Below are 16,283 nucleotides of genomic sequence, written 5' to 3'. Positions count from 1 at the left end.
CAGCTCAGAAGGGCTAAAAGCTGGTCAGGTAAACCAGAGGATGACAATGTAGTGCTGGGAGATGGGGATGAAGTCGGTGAAAGAGCACTAAAAACATAGCACGGGGTCAACTTACAAAGGCGTCAAATGCAGAATTAAGGAACCTGGAGTTTTGCAAACACTAAAGAGCAATTTAAAGGTGTGAAAGGAGGGGTGGCCTTAAGATCTGTATTGCTGAAGCTGGGACTGTTAGCAGTGAGGATGAATCAGAGCAGTGCAGAGATGCAGATAGGACCTAGTGCTGTCCTGTGGGCCCCACCTGGGACGGCCTACAGAGGACCCTGCCTCAGACACAGTGCTGGGAGACTGCAGGGAGTCCAGGACCAAAGGGAGACCTAAGAACCTCACTGCTTCTGGCTTCTGAATATTGTTTTCCTTTTTGAGCAGGTTGGTAGGAGGTGAGAATTTGCCCTCTGGGCTGTGGTCATTCTTCAGAGCTCCATCTCCATAGTGGACTGTGTTTTCTACTCATGGATAATAAAATTTATGGAAGGTGGGGATGGGGCTCTGGGTTGGTGTCTTCACCTTGAAGGCGTTAGCCTTAGATTTGAATCATGAGCTTGCATTCCAGAGCCTCTCCAGCCTCCATGGAGCTTTCTCCACCCAGGGAGGCAACTTGATGAGTGTATGCACATGATCATGGACCTATCATTTCACAGAACTTACACTTAAAATTTGGGACAATCATCTTTATTATTAACATTTTTGTAATCTTCCCCCCCCCTCCTTTTTTAAGTTATTAGACTGGTTTTATTGATTTTTGTTTTGTTTTTAATTTAATGGTTTGGAGATTTGCTGTCAATAAATCCCCTAGCACTCTCCCAGTTGTTACTATTTTAAGATTATTTGAAATCAACATTTGGATGAGGAAGATGTCTTCAATTGGTTATATAATTTTTCTTCTTTGAGAGTATTTGCCAGCTGAAAAGTTGATGGACAATAAGAAGGAAACAAGAAAATAATGTGCCCTTGAAATGCTAATTATTTTGCTTCTCTGTTTGTAGGTGAGCGATACATAATGACTTTTTTGAATGTGTTAAATTTTGGTGATCAAGGTAAGATGAAAATGCTGTAGTGAACACCATTAGTAGATACTTTCTAATATATTTCTCAGCAGTTTGATACATTTAATAAAGAATAATAAACCTGATGATTATAAAAGATGAGGGCTGTAATAAAATGATTCCTGAAGATTGCGGGTCTTTGCAAATATCTACAGTGCATGCAGTGACTACCCCCCCCCTCCATATGACTCAGCTGGCAGGCCCTCGTTTGAGATCCCCTGGTTTCTGCAGAGCTCTGGTGCCCGTTGGAGGGGTTGGAGTGCTAAGAGAAAAGGGAGCTCATCATGACCATCACAGATCTGCTCCATATTTATACAGCTAGATAGGTCTCAATATTTTTTCTTTCTTTCTTTCTTTCTTTCTTTCTTTCTTTCTTTCTTTCTTTCTTTCTTTCTTTCTTTCTTTCTTTTTTCTTTCTTTCTTTCTTTCTTTCTTTCTTATTTTTTTTTCTTTTCTTTCTTTTCTTTTTCTTTCTTTTCTTTTTCTTTCTTTTCTTTTCTTTTCTTTTCTTTTCTTTTCTTTTCTTTTCTTTTCTTTTCTTTTCTTTTCTTTTCTTTTCTTTCTTCTTTCTTTTCTTCCTGCCTTTCTTCCTGCCTTTCTTCCTACCTTTCTTCCTGCCTTTCTTCCTGCCTTTCTTCTTGCCTTTCCTTTCTTTCCTTTCTTTCTTTCCTTTCTTTCCTTTCTTATTTAAGAGAACATGACCGGGGGGAGAGGCAGAGGGAGAGAGAGAGAGAATTCTTAAGCAGACTCCCTGCTGAACATGAAGCCCAGCTTAGGACTTAATCCCAGGACCCTCAGATCATGACATGAGCTGAAGTCAGATGCTTAACCAAATGAACTACCCAGGCACCCCTTTTCATATTTATTTTTGACTGTAATCCTCAGGTAATAGAAAGAAAAAATTTTAAAAACCAACTTAGCATTAGTGATTTTTTTAAGTTTTAAAATTATTTTTAAATTATTTTTAAGTGATTTTTTTTTTTTAAGATTTACTTATTTATTTGGGGGAGAGAAGGGGTAGGGGGAGAGGCAGAGGGAGAGAATCCTCAAGCAGATTACCTGCTGAGCCTGGAGCCTGACGTGGGGCTCAATCCCAGGGCGCTGAGATCAAGACCTGAGGTGAAACCAAGAGTTGGACACCCAACTGACTGAGCTACCCAGGCACTCCTGGCATTAATGATTTTTATAAGAGGGTGCTGGTGATAGAAATGTTCTATATCTTGACTGTATCAATGTCAGTATCCTAGCTGTGATATTGTGCAATGCTCTCACAAGATGTTACTTGTCAGGAAACTGGGTAATGGATCTGTTATTTTCTAGAACTACATGTGAATCTCTATCTCAGTTTAATTTAAAAAATTAAATTAGAAAAACTGTTTGTGGTGCTGTGAAAATTCAAATAGAAAAACCAGGAGGAATCATCATTTCTTCCTTTTTGTCTTATAGGTGTATATGATATAGTAAATAATCTTGGCTCCCTTGTGGCCAGGTTAATTTTCCAGCCAATAGAGGAGAGTTTTTACATATTCTTTGCTAAGGTACTGGAGAGAGGAAAGGATGCCACACTTCAGAAGCAGGTACTCTTGGTCTTATGTCATTATCTCAAGTGAATTCTCCAATTGCAGGATAAACAGCAATGAGTTTCTCTTGTTTGATCTGAAATTTCCTTCTGGGTTTCATTCTTCCATCACCTTCATGAATGATGTCAGGACTCTGAGCTCACTTCTTTTGCTCTGGCTTGCCCTTCCCTTCTTTTTCTTTTTCTTTTTTTTTTTTTTTTTTTTGCCCTTCCCTTCTTACCCTTAGTCCTTCCTTGTGACCTAATTCTTGAACTCTCAGAACTCTCTGCGGCTGTCCCCCGTGCGGCATAGACCACCCCCCACCACCCATGCTCTAGGCTTAGCTGGAAGAATGAGATTGTCTCCTCCATCCTCAGATTCTCAAGAACCAAAAGTGAGCCAAAGGAGGCAGAGGTTGGGGCAAGGCTTGCATATGGTGTGGTGAGGAAAGGACATGGTCATTAGGTTTCACCACACCAGGTGTCTAAGCTCCTTAAATATAGTGAATTCATGTGCCCAGACTGCACTCTGGCCATGGAAATCTGCCTACTCCGATTGGTAAATGCAGAAGAGATTTTCATCAGGCATATTGGTTGTTAGAAACCCCTTTTTCTAAAACCATTGAAAATGTCTGACTTATCTTAGAATTAAAAAGAGGCTAAGTCAGCCTCTTATGTGTCTTAGAAGACACTTTGCAAAATACAGTTTATGCACAATATCTCAGAATGAACTAATCTGGTTCTCTGTTGATTTAGGAATATTTTCCTAAGCATGCTTTGACAGGAACGTCAGGATTTGGAGACGTTTGTCAGGAGAAGCACACTGACAAAACTAGCCAGCTAGCAATTTAAAAACTTGCTGTCTATTGAAGAATAAATATCAGAGAGGAAGGTGAATGTTTCCTAAGCAACCTTTGAAATAACTTATCCTAAATGAGCTAAAAACCAAACCTTCCCTGCACTACCTATGGAGGCACAGATTGGCTTTTTCCCTTCATTTCCCTCTTGCTAATTGACGTGAAAACAAACACAGGCTGTAGAAAAGCAAGGATACCTCTCAGCAGTTGAAAGAGTGATCTGTAAGACAGCAGAGAAGGAAAGCCAGATGTGAGGTTTTTCTTTAGCTCGTGATTCATCCAACTTCCTTCCCTCTCCCTCCACCCCAGGAGGATGTTGCCGTGGCTGCTGCGGTTTTGGAGTCCCTGCTCAAGCTGGCCCTGCTGGCCGGCCTGACCATCACCATTTTTGGCTTTGCCTATTCTCAGCTGGCTTTGGATATCTATGGAGGGGCCATGCTTAGCTCTGGATCAGGTATGCGCAAGAGTGTTGGCAAATTTGTTCTAATTTCTGAACAGAAACAGAAGAGTCTTTTGCAGTTCAAAAACTTGCGTGCATATATATAGGTTGGTATCTGCCAGTGTAGGGAACGCTGTCAGTGCCTGGGGCTCTGAGACCATTCCCCACACTCAAGGTCAGAAACAGCTCAGTGCCGTCCAGGGGCTCTGGCACCAGGGCATTCAGTCTCCCAACCTCACTTGGAGAAGTCATTATGAATCCTTGGCTTTCCTCCCAGGCCTAAAATGTGTTTTGCTGGGCACTTCCCTGTGCACCCTCTGGGGTGAGGGAAGAAGGCAGAGAGCAGATTCTAATGAGTCTCCGCTTGATACTAAACACATCTGAAGGTAGTAAATGCCACATAAATATCACAGCCTGATGCATGAAAGTCTCTGAAGGATAACTCAGAGCCATTTGCAGAGAATAAAATTGATCTCGGCAAGTAAAATGGCATGTTTAATCTAGTGACTCTTGGTTCTGGAAGGACAAAAGTATCGAATGTATCTAACTTTGAAACACCTGGTGCCCATGCCACCGAGCATCTCACAACACTGCTAGGCTTTGGGGACTTCACCAGTTTCATAATGTGCAGGGCCATACGCTGGTAGTCCATTTGCAATGTTTCTTCTTGGGGTCAGCAAAGATATTTTCAGTTCCTCAGGTCACTAGACAAGAACTCTGAAGACTTCTTTCTGTGCCACATCTCAATGAAAGGGGCTTTGTCCAGTGCCATTTTACAAGTTCACTGGCATGTTTTGGTCTCCACTATAATGGGCCCAAACTTTGGGTAGTAGGGGAGGAGGGGCCAAGTCTCTACCCGAGAGCAAAGGTCATTCATTTTGGAGAAACACCTGCTGTGAAACCGTAGTGTGGTTGGCAGCCGCCTGGGGCGGATGCTGTGAGGCTTGTGTTTCCATCACAGGCAGGAAGGCTCATTAGGAAGCTGGGGAGGCTCGCTGGGGAGGCTCATTAGGAAGCCATTCTTAAGTCCTGTGCAAAGACTGGGCAGTCAACCATTTCACACAGCACTGCCTTCTAGAAAGGTGATCGCCAATGAACAGCCTTTATTGTCACAGTCACAGGACGTGGTTGTGAGAAGGCTGTCCCGTCATTACAGTGTTCACCTGGTGAAGTAATGAGTCCTAGAAAGTATGGAACCTGATAGCTGTGGGCCTTTGGCTCAAGGGAGAGGCTGGTGCCAGCCTTGAGCCTTGGTCGTAGTTATCAGGTACAAGGGTCAGTGTTAGTTGATATCTAAGGTAGTACATTCTATTTCTAAAGCCTTATGTCAGAGCCATTAATAATATTAGACTTAACACGATGAGCACTGAGTAATATATAGAATTGTTGATCACTGTATTGTATACATGAAACTAATATAACACTGTAAAAAAGCAATTTTAGACTCAAAAAGATATTCTCTTGGTATCATCTTCTGAAAGAGAAGAGTCTCAAGAATAGCCTGGTTTCTCAGTTTCTGAAAAGAATGTGCTGTTTGGTGAGCTAGGACCATTGTCATCTCTTGCCTGGCCCAGAGCTCCATCAGTGTCACTGTCCCAACAGGGTCTTCTAGCATTCATCTCCTTATTGTAGCTCCCTCGTACTTTGACCAAACTCCCAGTTCTCTGTGAAGCCCATAGTGGCTCCTGGTAGTACATCATCCCTCATTGGCCATTGCTGGCTTTCCTTCCCTCGTTTCCACGCCACCCCACATCTCTTTGCTCTGCTCCTGACTCTTCAGACTAGTGCTGAATGAATTCCCCAATTTCAACCTCTTCCGAAAATGGACTTGAAGCCTTCTCCTTGAATCAGTGTTTCGTGGAAAACTTTATGTTCTCCATGTCTCAAAGTGGTTCTCTTTCTACTTTTAGGTAGACCCACACATGCCATGAGCTTTCAGTTGTGCAGTGAGAGGCACAGGCTGGGAGAGGGGCCCTGCCCCTCTCTGCCAGAGAGAAGAGGGTGGAGGGAACAGGAAGCACAGCCTTGACACACCCTTGGTCCTGCCTACACCACTGGAGCAATCCCCCAGCTGCAGTGGGAGCCAGGCTACTTCCCACAGAGGCTTGGGGGGTGAAGTACAACAGGACCTGATGAAATGTGGGAATCAACAGAGGGGCCTCGGGAAATAGCTTTCTGTTGGGCTTCACAGCTGCCCCATTGGGACTCCGCATGTAATTGTTGACTGCCATAGAGGTATTCAGGGTGCCCCTGGCATGAAGATCTTTCACATTAAGCAGCTTTCATAAACTATGAGTGAGTTCCAGATTCTGGGACTCTGGAGCTTTAGCCCCCCACCCCTTTTCTTTTAATGACTAAGTCTTTCTTGAGGTCTAGTTTACATGAAGTAAAATTCTTTACTCTTAAGGAGTACAGCTTGGTGAGTTTTGACAAATACATACACCCATTACCCCAGAAAGTTCTTTCAGGACTCTTTCCAGTCAACTGCCGATGCTGCCCTCCCGCCCCCCACCCCGCCCCCCCCAGAGGCAAACACTGTTCTGATTTTTATCACCATAGATTAGTTTGCTTTTTTAATTTTTTAAAAATATTTTATTTATCCATTCACCTGAAAGTGAGAGAGAGAGAACAAGCAGAGAGGAGGGGCAGAGAGAGAGGGACAAGCAGACTCTCTGCTCAGCACAGAGCCCAGACATGGGACTCAGTCCCAGGACCCTGAGATCATGACCTGAGCCATAACAAAGAGTTGGATGCTCAACTGTCTGAGCCACTCAGGTGCCCTAGATTAGTATTACTTATAAAAGGGACTTTATATCAGTGAAATCATACAGCATGGACACTTTGGCGGTTGGCTTCTTTCTCTCAATATACAGTTTGTGGGGTTCATCCATGTTTTTACATGGATCAGTATTTTTTTCTTTTTGATTGCTTCTTTGAGAAGTATTTTTTATATGGATGCCCACAGTCTGTTTATCCTTTCTGTCGTTGATGGTCAGTTTGGACTATTAACTGCTATGGACATTTTTGTACAAGTGGTTATGTGAACATGTACATTTATTTTTGTTGGATGTATATTTAGGAGTGGGATTGCTGGGTCACAGGTTGTTTTATTAGAAGTTGCTTGACTTCCTCTTACTAATGGCCTTCCTAAAATGGGATCAATTCCATTTTTGGGGCTCCCAGTCTTTTGTTAGCAATTTTCTCAGAGCTTGTTAGTGAGTTATAGGACTGCATCACCATGTTTTAGCAAAAAAACATCATGGTTATTCTGATTCTCTCTGCAGATTTGTGGGTGTGTTCTGTCTCCAGTTTGCTGCTGCTCCCGAGCCCTGGGCTTCTCCCCATGGTCTTTTCTTCAGCTCAGTTCTCTTAGCATTCAGGGCCACTAGTGCCCTTGGGTGCTCAAACAGCAGAGCTCTTCATGCTGATTTAAAAAGAGAAAAGATTTGCTTACTGGCCAGATAAGCTTTTAGTTGTTAAGCAAGACATTTGTAGACTTACTCCTTTTTTTTTTTTTTTAAGATTTTATTTATGTACTTGAGAGAGAGTGTGCACAAGCAGGAGGAGGGAGGGAGACAAGCAGACTCCATGCTGAGCACGGAGCCTGATGCAGGGCTTGATCCGAGGACCCCAAGATCATGACCTGAGCTGAAACCAAGAGTTGGCCACTTAACTGACTGAGCCACCCAGGTGCTCCTGTAGATTTAGCCTTTGCCCTTTCTCTCTCTCTCTTTTTTTTTTTTTTTTTTTTAAGATTTTATTTACTTATTTGAGAAGGGAAACACAAGTGGGGTGATGGGTAGAGGGAGAAGCAGACTCCTTGGTGAGCAGAGAGCTTAACATAGGGCTCAATCCTGAGACTCCAGGATCATGACCTGAGTCAAAGGCAGATAGATGCTCAACCGACTGAGCCAGCAGGTTGCCTCAGTTGCCCTTTCTTGTTTCGCATTTTATTTTAATCAGGGCTATGGAATGGTGGACATCATTCCAGATGATTAAGACTTTAGGCTTGAGCATGTATCTGCCCATGTACAATACCAGCAGGGCTCCTGACCCAGTTCTGGTGCATGTGGGCCTCCTGTTTGTGTTCTAGAGTCTTGATGGGTTGTTTCCTTATAGGTCCTGTTTTGCTGCGTTCCTACTGTCTCTATGTCCTCCTGCTTGCCATCAATGGAGTGACGGAGTGTTTCACATTTGCTGCCATGAGCAAAGAGGAGGTTGACAGGTAAGTAAAGACCCTCCTTTAATCATGGCCAAACTGAATAACTTGCCAATCTTCTTTCTTTTCATTCTGAACATGCATTCACAGAAAGCCCTTTTAGAGGTAACGCCTATCCCACTAGTGTAGCACCATCCCTGGACATTCAGCAGTTGCACAGGTGCCACAGTTAGTCTTCCACGCACCGGGCTGGGGACAGCAACTATCCTGTGCCTCCTTTTGGAGAAGGAAGAAATCTGGAACTGAAGGTTTGCAGAGATGGCACAGCTCTGCACCCCCACCTCCTTGCCCAGTGCCTCAGTGGGTTACCATGGAGCTTCTTTGAGATACAGAGTCCTGTCTCTGAAACTGTGATTTGTAGGCTGTGAGGAAGTTCAGGAATCTGTATCACCTCTCTTCAGAGAAAGGCCCATATGCACATACACATTTTGCCACTATTTTTTCCCATCCATGGACCCCAGATCAGGACCTCTACCCTGGCACCACAAACAGTGGTTCTTAGCATTGGTTATCAATCAAAATCTCCCGTAAAGCTCCTTAGATGTGCAGATTCCTGCCTGCCCTTCTTCCACCACTCTCTCCTAGCACACCTGCAGAACTGGCAGGCCCCTGAGCATTTGTGTGTTTTTTAAAAGCTCCTCAGTGATTCTGACATGAACTAGTTTAGAGCTTCTGACCCACACCCGGGATGTATCCCAAGTGCCAGAAGTAGCATGGCAATATCTTAAGGCACCACTACAGGATGAGGTTGAGAAGGATGAAATTGATAGGGAGAAAAGGAGAGGAAGAGAAGGAAAAGACAGTAGAGGATGGCTGTGGGTAATGGGGCAAGCGGTCTTGGTTATCCCTCTGCCTCCTGATGCATGGATCCTTTGGGGGCTTTTATGCTGCCTGTGTAAGGCCTTGAGTGCTTAGACCAACAGAGCTAGCATTTGAGGGGCTTGGTCCAAGGAATCTGTCATCACACAGCCCCAGGAGATTTCTGAAAATAGAGCTTCAGGAACCACTAGCCCAGACCAGCTTATCAGTAAAATTACGTGGAGCCCTATGACCCTCTACATATTCAGGTGGGTGTGGGTGAGTGAGGCCTTCACGAAGTAGTAAATACCCCAATGATGTGCAAGACACCTGATGGCTTTTAATCCTGTTATATTTCATTTTTCAGACTGCCATGTCATGACCTACTCAGCTGATTTTCCCACCTACTTTTAGCTCACAACCCGTAGTTTTCAAATATTGGTCTAGATAGGTTTTTCACTTCAGAGAGTTAAATGTGTAGCTGTAAAACTACTTTGCGGCCATCCTCCTCACCCTTTATTTTTTTCATGGATGAAAAGGTCAATTTAAGTTTGATTTTGAGATAATGTGTTTTTGTTTGAAAGGCACCTCAAAGATGAAATAATTTTTAGATGTAACGTAAAACATACTGAGGCAGTAAGCCATGATGGAAAGAGCTCTGGACTAGTTATCTCTATCTGTTTGAAGGGAAATTTTGTTGAAATGATTTCAGCATTAGTATGGAAGGGGAGAGTCAGCTCGAAGCCTGCTTAAAATGTTAAAATGTCTCTTACAATCAAATCATGAGGGAATATAATATAGACAGTGGCTAGTTGCTTTCTTTCCTCTTGCGTGGCATTGAATTAAAAGAAACCACTTTTTAAGTTAGTTTAAGTTAGCTTAATGGGATTTTGATGATATTTAAACGTCTGGAAAATTATTTTCATGATATGAGTAGTCAACATAGAGAAAAGACAGAACCAGAGCACCTTTTTTTTTTTTTAAGTGATTTTATTTACTTATTCATGAGAGAGACACAGAGAGAGAGAGAGGCAGAGACATAGACAGAGGGAGAAGCAGGCTCCCCTTGGGGAGCCCAATGAGGGACTTGTTCCTGGGACCCTGGGATCATGACCTGAGCCAAAGACAGACACTCAACCACTGAGCCACCCAGGTGCCCTGAATTCTAAACTTTTTAACAGAATTCCTAGCACTGGTATGCTAAAAAGTCAGAATCCTAAACAGAACCAGAGCACCTTCTAATGCAGTTCTCATCTGCGGTAATGCACTTCCCTTAAGAGGTGTGACTTCAGGCATGATTTTTCTAGATGTATTAAACACTGCAGCCCAGCCCCCAGCCCTGGTCTGAGCACATGGCATCTGTGTTCATCACAGACCCCAGCATTTTTTCAATTCTGAATTTAACCAGATGTAAAACTCTAGCAGGGATTTTTATGGATGGGATTAGGTAGCTTAGTTAAATGTTATGATTGATTTACATTGGATGTTTCAGATTCTGAATTGGAAAAAAACACCGTATTGATAAAATCACGGGCTTTTACTTAACAACTTCAGGTCAATCAGTGTTTTTCACTTGATCTTAGCCAAAAGGCCCAGAAGTGATTATCCGAACTTTTTTTTCCCAAATCAGAAAAGGATATTTGGTTGGATGTGAAATATTAGAACATCCTTTGAATTCCAAGTTGCTTTTATGTTAATAATTTCATATATTGAAGATAATTGATGGATTTTTCAATCTGCCCTATTTTTTAAAAAATATTTTATTTATTTATTCATGAGAGACACAGAAAGAGAGGCAGGGACATAGGCAGAGGGAGAAGCAGGCTCCCTGTGGGTAGCCCAGTGTGGGACTCGATCCTAGGACCCTGGGATCGGATCATGACCTGAGCCAAAGGCAGATGCTCAACCACTGAGCTACCTAGGCGCCCCTCAGTCTGCCCTATTGAAGAATTTTTGTTCTGTTTTGTTAATTTTTTCTCAGTTTCTTCTGTTCATTTGACAAGTGTTTTTTGAGCCTCTGTTCTCTAACGGACATTTTAAGTTCCAGGAGTACAGCAGTGAAAAAAACAGACAAGATCCCTGCTCTCCTGGAGCTGATGGTGGGGGAGCAAACAAGTAAATAAATAAATCTTGCACAGTACAGATAACTAAAACAGGGTTATGCAGTGAGAGTGGGGCTCTTTTAGATTGGGAGGCCCTTCTGAGAAGGTGGCATTTTGGCTGGATGACCAAGCAGAGTCTCCTAGGCACAGGGGACGGTGATGCAAAAGCCCAAGACTGTTTTCTTGGCCCTTGAATGTTCACCATGGAGCTGGACTCCATAACTGCTGAGTGAAGGATGAGTGCGATCTTCTCATATTGACACATGAGACACTGGCACCGTCCCTACCATTTGCTGCCGAGGCTGCAATGATGGCTGTGCCTTGAGGTTTTCAGCCAACACCCACGCAGGGGCACTTCAGTTGCTGCCATAGTCAACATCTTTGACTGTCCATCTTCTGATAAGCCTGATTTTAAGCCCAGTATCTTCTTGGGGCAATGGAAAAACTAAGCATTCATAAATAATTGTTATGTTAACCAAACCTTATAGAATAGTCATTATTTTCATTAATTTTGTACTGATTGTAAAAGTGGCTGCTGCTGCTTTTTTTTTTTTTTTTTTTTTTTAGTTTAATAGACATCCCTTTAGGTGAACAACCTCTACACAAAAAATATATATGGTTTAAGATCTCTTTTTTAGTGGAAGGGAATTTAGGTCCCAAGAGATTTTGAGCCTGCTATGTTTTTTGGAAATCATTTAACTGAGCTTAAGACCCCTGAAAAAAATACAGAAACTGGTTCAAGGAAACCAGCAATTCAATTTTGAAATCATTTTGTGGGTTAAGTCAGCAAACTTAGAATTGGGGCAGTTCCTCTTTTGTGTTTCTCACACTCAAATTCACCTTGAGAAACAGAAACTTCATCTACTGGAAGACAGAATGGAAAGGCAATGTGGTGGCCTTGACATCAAGGTTGGACACAATTGATGGGCTGGCAAGTTTATGGAATAGTAAGGATTTTGAGGAGTTTAAGCAACGATGAGAAAAGTGACTATAGACAACACATAAGGTTAGATATAAACTGGTATTGACCCAAACTCCATGATTTTTCTCAGTAACCTGTAGGAATGCATAAGGTGGGTTTACCCAAGGTGACTTAAGACTTGGCATGAGCAATGGTGTACTTTTAAATAAAGCCAACCATATTTCTTCCCCTAAGGTGGCTAGTGGGTTCTTAATGTTTACAAATACCACAGATAAAGCATTTAAAATTCTGATCAAAGCCAACTTTAATTTTTTTATCCATGCACTTAAGGGATTATCTAATGACCACCAGTTTCTTAATCCTGACATTGGTTATTAGCTTACAAATCTTAAGGTAAATCCTTTCCATTTACCTAATGTTCAATTCCATCAGTTTTAATGTACACCAGTATAAATACCATCACTGACTACTTTGTATGAAATTCAGTATTCTGGGATCCCTGGGTAGCGCAGCGGTTTGGTCCCTGCCTTTGGCCCAGGGCGCGATCCTGGAGACCCGGGATCGAATCCCACATCAGGCTCCCGGTGCATGGAGCCTGCTTCTCCCTCTGCCTATGTCTCTGCCTCTCTCTCTCTGTGTGTGACTATCATAAATAAATAAAAATTAAAAGAAAAAAAAGAAATTCAGTATTCTATAGACTTCATGGAGTCATGGTTAGTACCAGGAGCCCCCACCTTTTATGTGAACTTCAGTGGTACCATGGAGAACAAGGCAGTTTTGCCTAGTTTAAGCAGGATTTATTCTCATTTGTAAGAGAACCTTCTTGCAACAAGTTTATTCAGTTTAAAAAGTGGTATTTTAATTGCATCTTTAAATTTTTTTTTCCTGATGTGGCTTATACCTTTAAGGCTATAGGTTTGTGAGTTCTGGAAAGTTCAACAGTGGCAGCGCCCTATTCTAGTGATAAACAGTGGACCCCTATCATTATCAGCTCTTCCCAAATGGCCACACCAAAGAAGCCACACTGTTGAATTCATCCTTGCTTGAATTAGCATGAATTAGGTACTGATTTCTTTCATTATTGACATTTTACTTAGAGTTGGATGAGGATGACTTTGAAAGTTTGTGAACCTGTAGTCTCAACTCCAAGGATCTGAGATTGTTTCTGGGGAGACAAAAAAGATCATACATCTCTACTTCTTTTTGGAAAAGAGATCAGATAACTAACTGGCCTATGATGGTCTCTACCTTCAGTGGCTTGTTATGAAGTTGGCCATTCTGATTATTGATCAGTAGTTAGTGAAAAACACACCTCCCTTGTTGGAGGATTGTGTATGTGTGTGTGTGTGTGTGTGTGTGTGTGTGTGTGTGTGTGTATGGTATTCCTGTTACCCCTCCGATCAGGTATATCTCCATAGCACCTGGGGCTTGGTCCACCTGAGGACCAGTACCTGGGCATTCAACAGACATAGCAGCTTTTTACCACCCTTTGTGTACAGAACCGGAGTGGCCTCTGAGTTCCCTAATTCAGCAGACACAGCTGAGAGACCTCATGGTTTGATTCTCTACAACTATGTACTTAGAATGCCTGCTGCTCGCTAGGCAGAAACCAGTGCTGGACAATTTTGTTTGTGGCCGTACCACAAGCCTCTTTGAAGACCACAGCAGCTGTTTTGTCTTTGCTGAGACTCAGTTTCCCTTGCTCTGAATGGAAGGTAACTAGGCTAAGTGGAAGTTCAGCATAATCCATCCAGTGAGGAGGCCAGAGAGCTCTGGAGATGTGGAGAGCAGAGGGAAGGATGTCTAAGAGTTGGGAACACTGAAGTGATTTAGGCCTACTCCCCCGTGTGCATGTCATTTTGAAGGCTGGTCACTTGCTTTAAGTGAGATCTACTAGCCAAGTTCCCAGGGCTTCTGCATTTCCCAAGGAAAGTGGTGTGCATTTCCCTAAGTTTAGTTGCCAGAGTCAGGTCACTCCTTAGGCAAATTACTCAGCCTCCCTGTGCCTGGTTTCCTGGTCTGTAAAACATATACAAACCTCATAGAGTAAGGGTTATGTGTTTTCACTCATCACTATATCCCTGTTCCCCTGTCAGTGGCTGTCACAGAGTTTGTATTCATATATAATTATTACCTATGTCATAATTCTTGTGCCTCACATTGAAGACTTGGACTGAACAGGATTTTTATGTGTTTTGGTCACAAAGTGTCACTTAAACTAACCAATTATCCTTAAAAACCATAATATCTTGCGTTGTTTATTTCCTTACTCTTCAGGGATGAGGGGGATAGTTATGGATATCCATATAGTCATCCATATAGTGTCCACAGCTATGAAAACCAGCCGGGTTATGGCAACTCAGAGGTACTTTCTGTGATTTCATGTTATGGCCACTTGTTTTGGAACAGTCTTGTTTGGGACAAGGTACCTACTCCTCTGTTTTGTCTCCCTCTCCCCAGGTACAATTTCACAATGCTGGCCCTATCGTCTTCATTCCTGGTGTTATCCTATCTCCTGACCCAGTGGTGTGGCAGTGTGGGCTTCATCTTGGCCAACTGCTTTAACATGGGCATTCGGATCACACAGAGCCTTTGCTTCATCCACCGCTACTACAGAAAGAGCCCTCACAGACCCCTGGCAGGCCTGTACCTATCACCCGCCCTCCTTGGGGCATTTGTCCTCAGTGGCGGGATTACTGGTGTTTCCGAGGTGAGACTCCCTGCAGCCTTCACACTACATGCTTTTGTAGGCTGCTCGCTGTTCCTGGCTCTAGGCTTCCCCTTCTTGCTCTTCCTGACCCACCTAGGCAAATATTTGCCTCCTCTTACCCCTTCCCCAAGCCTCAAGGACAGCATGTTATGATAGATGTGGCAAAACAATGTCACTAGTGGGAACACAGTAGCCCCTTGGTACACAGTTGTCATACCTTTTATCTGACTCGAAGCTGGAACAGCAAGGCCTCCGTTCTCCCTGGCTTAACCCTGAGGTAGGATGTTAAGATGGAGGGGCCATGGCAGTGACAGTGGTTTCTTTCTGCAGGTGTTCCTCTGCTGTGAGCAGGGCTGGCTGGCCAGGCTGGCACACGTGGCTGTGGGGGCCTTCTGTTTGGGAATGACTTTTGGGACAGCATTCCTCACAGAGACCAAGCTGATCCACTTTGTTAGGACTCAGTTACGTGTGTCCAGACTGGCTGACAAAACCTCATGACCTCAGATGCATTGACACCTGTGGCACCTGGACCAGCTGTGGGGCGGTTTTGTGGGTAGAACACATTAACTGTGCACAAGAGCCCTGCTGAGGGGTCTGTGGTAGTAGAAGAGGACCGACCCTGGCAGGCGAGACGTCAGAGAGAATCGCCGCCCCAAACATCATCCATTTGAAGCCTCAAACAGGAAGAAGGAGTTCCACTTTTAAGGGAAGACCAAAAGCTCTTTTAAAATAGACACATTATTTGTGTCACCATTTTGTTCTAATCAACAGTTTTATTTTTTGGTTAACATATCCCCGTTGGGTGTGAGGGACCTAAGGAGCTGCGTAAGCCAACAAACTATATCTTGGATGTGATAGTTAACAGTAATCTGGCCCAGAAAGAGAGATGTAGCCATTTTACACTTCACAGGAATGTGTCACTTACTCTGTAAAAGCAGGAAGGAGGCCTGCTGTTGTGCACCCAGCTAAACCAGAGGTGGCCCTGGAGCGGTGGCTGTCCCAAAGCAAACACTGTGGTCTGGGTTTTTAGAGAGGGAATGATGTTCCTCACTGAAAAATCTGGGAAATGAAAACACAAAGTCTCTCGGGTCACATTCCCCAGAGTCAACTAGGGAGTGTCGTGCCTCTTGCCCTTTTTGCCGTGTGCCTTCCCAGAGCCGGAGCAGGCTGGCCATCGGAGAAAAAGGCTCTGAAGGAAGCGGTGATCCTGTGTGAGCTACATTGGCCCCCCCAAAGGAAACACTGCTCATGGGAGATTGCACAGGTGGCTGCTGATGGTGAAGTGATGTATATTTCCCCTCAGAATAAAATGAGGTACATGCTATATGGCACACCCTTCCCACCGCTTCTAGCACTGGTCAGCAAACCTGAATGCCAGCTTCAGGACAAGCATGGCCAGCCCGGGGGGTCTGGTGCTCCAGACAACAGTGTGAGCCCAGGCCTAGGCTCATCTCCTTGCATCCCATACCCTGCACCCAGCAGGCAGCATCACTGGGCATTATTTTGAGGGTGACAAACCATTTTTCTTCTTTCAATAATATATTAATTCCTTTTGGGTGTGATTGACCTTCGGAG

At 43.6% G+C, this 16,283-nt stretch overlaps 1 protein-coding gene across 2 annotated transcripts in view; it reads left to right on the top strand.

The window, feature by feature from the left end:
* The window catches only part of RFT1 (RFT1 homolog), a 37,609-nt gene extending 22,289 nt beyond the window's left edge, over nucleotides 1-15,320 (top strand). Inside the window, exons 8-13 of one of the 2 annotated variants that reach the window (XM_038589255.1) lie at nucleotides 1,044-1,094; nucleotides 2,550-2,680; nucleotides 3,828-3,972; nucleotides 8,077-8,182; nucleotides 14,459-14,708; nucleotides 15,039-15,320. In XM_038589255.1, the coding sequence (XP_038445183.1) occupies nucleotides 1,044-1,094; nucleotides 2,550-2,680; nucleotides 3,828-3,972; nucleotides 8,077-8,182; nucleotides 14,459-14,708; nucleotides 15,039-15,206 (851 nt within the window). In that variant the 3' untranslated portion in view covers nucleotides 15,207-15,320. The remainder of the gene's footprint in view (nucleotides 1-1,043; nucleotides 1,095-2,549; nucleotides 2,681-3,827; nucleotides 3,973-8,076; nucleotides 8,183-14,458; nucleotides 14,709-15,038) is intronic. The other variant, XM_038589256.1, reaches the window with a different exon arrangement.
* The last annotated feature ends 963 nt before the right edge of the window (nucleotides 15,321-16,283 follow it).

This window comes from Canis lupus, unplaced genomic scaffold (genome assembly GCF_011100685.1).
Source record: "Canis lupus familiaris isolate Mischka breed German Shepherd unplaced genomic scaffold, alternate assembly UU_Cfam_GSD_1.0 chrUn_S1797H1994, whole genome shotgun sequence".
In the NCBI taxonomy this organism is placed as follows: domain Eukaryota; kingdom Metazoa; phylum Chordata; class Mammalia; order Carnivora; family Canidae; genus Canis; species Canis lupus.
Note: the sequence above shows the minus strand (reverse complement) of the source record. Positions and strands in the feature narration are given on the sequence as shown.